The sequence below is a fragment of the Lycorma delicatula genome, chromosome 1 (genome assembly GCF_047948215.1).
Source record: "Lycorma delicatula isolate Av1 chromosome 1, ASM4794821v1, whole genome shotgun sequence".
In the NCBI taxonomy this organism is placed as follows: Eukaryota; Metazoa; Arthropoda; class Insecta; order Hemiptera; family Fulgoridae; genus Lycorma; species Lycorma delicatula.
This window is the reverse complement of record NC_134455.1, coordinates 5,497,782-5,503,194: the sequence shown is the minus strand read 5'-3', so window position 1 is coordinate 5,503,194 and position 5,413 is coordinate 5,497,782. Positions and strand designations below refer to the sequence as shown.

The following is a 5,413-nucleotide window of genomic DNA, read 5'->3' as shown; positions in this document are numbered from 1 at the left end:
TGAAGCGCTGCTGAATGCCTCTGAATCGAGTGGCGTTGGCTTCTGACAATGGCTTCCCTTACTCGTTCGATGTTCTCCGGAGTGCTAGCAGTTCGTCGGAGACCCGGTGGTTTTTTCTTCAATATTGAACCGCTTGTTCGAAAGTTGTTTACCGGTCGCAATATTGTGTTACGAGAAGGGAGGACGCTTGCATTACGATGGATATTAAACTGACGGCGGAAATCTCGCTGAACAGCAGTTACGGATTCGTCATTTCGCAAAAAACTGTCATACGCGTACATGCGTTGGTCTAGCGTCCACGGCTCCATCTCAACGACTAAAATGTAAATGCTATGAACAAAGGAAACGTCAGACACCAGCCACGTGCCCCTCCCACCACGAACGCCTTAGTACAACCCACTTCAAAAACATCCGGTTCCCGTGAATGAGTCTGTATATGTTACTGAACAACATTTACATAAACGAAAAAAATAAAATATATTCATCGTTTTATATAAATAAACATTATATTCGTTGTTAATAATAAATTATCTAACAGCGTAGCCTTGATGATAAATTTATCTGTACATAGGCCATTCATACGAATTAAGTAACAGATTATTGTCTTAGACCATTCAAACGAAAACCCTTACCATTACGTTCGATTTCATCTAATGTTTCGCTTTCCGTCCACGATATGCGTTTATATTTCGATATTACCATTTGTGCTATTCTCATCCCCCTCTGCTCTGTAAAATCTTTATCGCCCAAATTAATAAGACCGACTTTACTGTCACCGCGGTAATCATCATCACCCGTGCCCGGTGCATTCACAACTGTAACGCCATAGCTCACCGCCATACCCGATCTAGGTCTTATTTGCGCTTCATACTTTTTAGGCAGCGATATAGCAATGCCGGTTGCGATTATTTTTATATCACCAGGTATTAAAATCGAATCGATTGTTGAAATTAAATCTAAACCGGGGGTTTGTTCAGTAGCATATTTAGGAAAATCAACGAAATTATTCAAGTTCTTAATTTTAAAAACTTCCATTTCTAAATATCTATATTGAAAAAGAAATAAATACAAAACAAATAATCTATGCATGTAAAAAAAAAAAATCTGCGACCTTTCACTTATTATTCTTGCTTTATAACTTTACCCGTCAGCGTAGAATACGCGTACTGAAAAGAAATACTTAAATTTACAATTTGGTAATACTTAAAATGAATGTATGTAGGAATAACAAAATTAATTATTAGTTATTTCGAAAAATTTAACTTATTTAATTTAATTTAAAGTACAAAATTGGATTAAATTAATTTAATCCACAAGTTGTCAGATGTTTCAAAGTTATAAATTTTAAACCTGTAATAAAGTGATAAATTGTTTTAAAATGTTTTCATTGCAAATTTAGTATGTTTTCAGTTCGTATAGAGCGAGTATGTCGTACATAAAATTTTAGTAAAACAAAACTGACAATATCAGTAAAATATCCTGTGCGCCTGCTTCAAAATTCATTACCAGCCTAAGTACATCTACTCGTATAATTAAACAGAATTACGTATTTAATTGTTATTATACATTTATATAATGTACGGAGGAAGTAAATTTATAACAAATTGTAAAATATAAACTAACATTTGTTGAGGAGTTTACTTTTATTAATAATTCTTTATCTTCACAGTGTAACTCATTCACGACCGTTTTACTCTATGAGTTAATAAAACAATAATAAAAATAAATAAATAGTTATCCTTTTATCCTGACTAAGGGCTATAAACATCAGGTACTAACACTTACCTCGTTTCATAGATGTAACATCTACATCATTACACATTGGGGTTAACGTAATGGAATGCAACTGATTTAACTTACACCCGCGGTAAACAATCAGCACGATTTGTTATTGAATTTAGTAGAATTGAACAGATAAGATTACAAATTTTAACAGATCCGTTATAAAATTGACCTTATAAATTAATCTTTAGAAATCCTTTTCCTTATGGAAATATCATTTATCATAAGTGGATAAGTTTTTATAAAATTTAATTTAAATTAAATTTTACATATAAAAGTTAAAAATAGATTCTTGAAATTAATAAATATATGGTCTTTTTAAACTATTCTAATTAAAGTTGTCGTAATATAATTTTTATGTGAAAGAATTTAAGCAATTACAATTGTGTTTTTAGCGAGGAAGATATAAAAATTTACAGTTAAAAACGAGAGTAGAATTTCCATTCTCAAAATGAATATTATATAAAAAAACGTACAGACGGAATTGTTCATCTGGATTTGTCAAGTCCTTTTATACATTGGATTTAAAATAATTCGTTCTTTTCTTGTCGTCAAATGATGAAAAAGAGACTAAGAAAGGAAGTAATTGAGAGAGAACTGAGAGAAGAAGAGAAAGCAAAAAAGAAAAGAATAAGGCAGAAAGTGGGAAGTGCCATGTTATCAGCCGAGGGCGATGCAATGCTGCCACCCTCGATGCCACAACATTCCCTCTGAAATTTTTATCATTTTTGTTTATCGCAATACAATTTCGTTACGAGTACATCATTATCTAAACACTATCTTCCATTTTCTTTTTTACACTTTACACGAGTAAAGGAATTTGCTATAAACTTTACAGACTTTATGCTCTATTTTCTTAAAAACGTACTAAAAGTTAATTTTGACATAAAAAATACAACAGCATTAAATTTTAATAGCATAAAAGTTATGAACTTGAGCTCTGAAACTTTCTTTTACTCATTTCATCAGGAAATCTGTGCTAGTAATGATAATATTTTAAAGTATGATATAATTATATGAGGTAGAAAAAATTTTAATATAAAATGAATGACAAAAGTTTTGCGAGTCTATCAGTGTTAAAAACAGTGTACAATTTTTATTCAAACTGCATTTCATAAAAAAATTGGATCGCTGATTTTTATGCTAAAATTACGAAGAAATTTCAAAAATTTACAGTTACAATATTTCCGTAATAATTACCGTTTTATTTATTAATCACATTCATTTATAATAATAATAATAATAATAATAATAATAATAATGATGATGGCATGGGGGACCCTCAAGGGTGGACTGAGGTAGCGAGGCTATGTGTGGGCGCAATGCACTCCTGTAGCCTGTTTATATGCAGAGTCAACTGCCACGGCATCCTGGCGCGACTAATATACTGCTTAATGGCGGTTCTGGTCGCCCCGAGGGTGCTAAACGAATAAATAATCGAGACAGGTAGAAGAAGAAGGTATTGATAACTTCTTATTTTTTAATTTCATGTTCTTTGAGAATTTTATCTCAAATTTTAATATCGGGGCCCTTTACACCCCATAAGTGTTGTTTTTTTTGTTGTGTTATAATGTTTCTGTGTAATTTGTGCTTTTAAATAAAATGTAAGGGCCATTTACACCCTTACATATGACGATCCTGATGGTGATACTAATTTCTTTCTAAGAACGTGACGAGGACCGTGAGGATGAGGAACGTGACCTTAGTAGTCGATGCCCGTAAAAATACAATAAAAAAATAATAATAATAATATTAATAATAATAGTTAACAAATAATAAATAATATTAACAACACCAAAGTCGGGGACAAAAATGTTAACCCACCTTGGCAGCAAAGGCTTGAAAATAAAATAGAAAAGTTACGGAAAGAAGTCGGAAAATTAGAAGCGTACAGACAAGGAAATGTCAGATTAAGAATAAAACTTGAGGTGGAAAAAATGATTAGCATGTACGAACATAAAAGTGCAGATTATGCATTAGAAATGAAAAATCAAAAGCTAGCTGTCCTCAACAGAAGAAGAGAAGAAAATAAAAATTTTGAACAAAATGAGAGATTATTTTACCGAAAATTGTCAGTGGAGAAAAACAGCAACTCTGAACTACCATCCCAAGTACAAGTTGAAGAATTTTGGAAAAACCACTGGTCGAGTAGCACAGAACATAATAAAAAAACCGTCTGGATAAAAGCAGAAGATGAAAAATGGAGGAACATCGAAACAATGGTTACAGTAAGATCACACTTAATGATATGAGGGAAGCAGTTAAGCACGTTCAGAATTGAAAGTCGCCAGGATTGGATAAAATGCATAACTTTAGGCTAAAAAAGATTGATGTAGCGCACCCAATATTAGCAGAGGCATATAATGATATAATTGAACATCCAGAGAATACGCCTAAGTGGTTAACAGAGAGGGATAACATTCCTTTTGCCTAAAAGTAATAACATGAAAGACCCAGCTGAATATAGACCCATAACATGCCTTCAGACAGCATATAAATTATTGACAGCAATTATTGCCAACAAAATTAAAAACACTTGGAAAACAACAAAGTCCTCCATTTGAAACAGAAGGGATGTGCAAAAGCCGCGAGTGGGAGCAAAGAATAAAGAATCATAAATACGGTAACCACGCAACAAGCCCGATACACTAAAAGAAATCTGTGGATGGCCTATATAGACTACAGAAAGGCATTTGATATGTGCTACACTCGTGGCTGACGAAGATCTTAGAAACCTATAAAGTTGATGAAAAGACGATTAGGTTCTTGAGGCTTGCAGTGAGTGCTTAAAGAACGATACTAATTGCAAACAGTGGAACAAAAAAATACAAACATGACCCGTAAATGTAAATAGAAGAATATTTCATGGGGACGCCCTGAGCCTGATCTGGTTCTGTATGGCTATCAACTCGCTCTCAAGCATACTAAAGGAGGCAAGATACGGTTACAATATAAAATCTTGAGCAGGAGATTACAAACTGGCACAGCTACTCTTAATGGACGATTTAAAGATTTATGGAGGGACTGAACATCAGCTGTAGAAGTTGCTCAAACATGTCGAAATGTTCAGCGAAGACATTAAAATGGAGCTAGGAATAAGTAAATGGGAAGGAATAAACGCCATTGTGAAGGAAAAGTTCCACCAGACGCCGAATTACGACCTGCAGGCCCAGGGTAGCATAGAAGCAATGAAAGAAGAGGACGCATACGTGTACGAAAGAAGAGCACCTAGGATGCGATCAAACGATAAAACGACAAAAGCACAAAGCCATTAAGGAAAAACTTAAGAAAACTTATGAAAATAGATTGAAATTAATTTTAAAAGCGGAAATTAATGGGGGAAATAAAGTGAAGGCAGTGAACAAATATGCAGTTCAGTCTCACGTAACTGTGATATCTTCTCTACCGGAAACGTCTGCAGTGTATATAAAATATAGAATCGGACCTACAACAGAACTCTGTGGACTCCTGTTAGTTATCTATGCAGACAGATAATTCCTGATTGACTTGAGAAAACCATCCATCAAGGTAACTACATACGTAACACAAGATAGACCGGTTGTGGTAGGCTGGGCATACCAGTATACTTCGTTTCTGGTCTGAAAAGGAGACCGGAAGCCAAAATTATCGA

At 33.8% G+C, this 5,413-nt stretch overlaps 1 protein-coding gene across 1 annotated transcript; it reads right to left on the bottom strand.

The window, feature by feature from the left end:
- Positions 1–597: 597 nt before the first annotated feature.
- LOC142318002 (deoxyuridine 5'-triphosphate nucleotidohydrolase-like) lies at positions 598–1,035 on the bottom strand. Its single transcript, XM_075354852.1, has one exon. It carries the CDS (start codon positions 1,033–1,035, stop codon positions 598–600), a length of 438 nt encoding a protein of 145 aa, XP_075210967.1.
- Positions 1,036–5,413: the final 4,378 nt, after the last annotated feature.

Coding starts and splice junctions, on each gene's coding strand:
- LOC142318002 (XM_075354852.1), bottom strand. CDS start 1,035: ATGGAAGTTTTTAAAATTAAGAACTTGAATAATTTCGTTGATTTTCCT.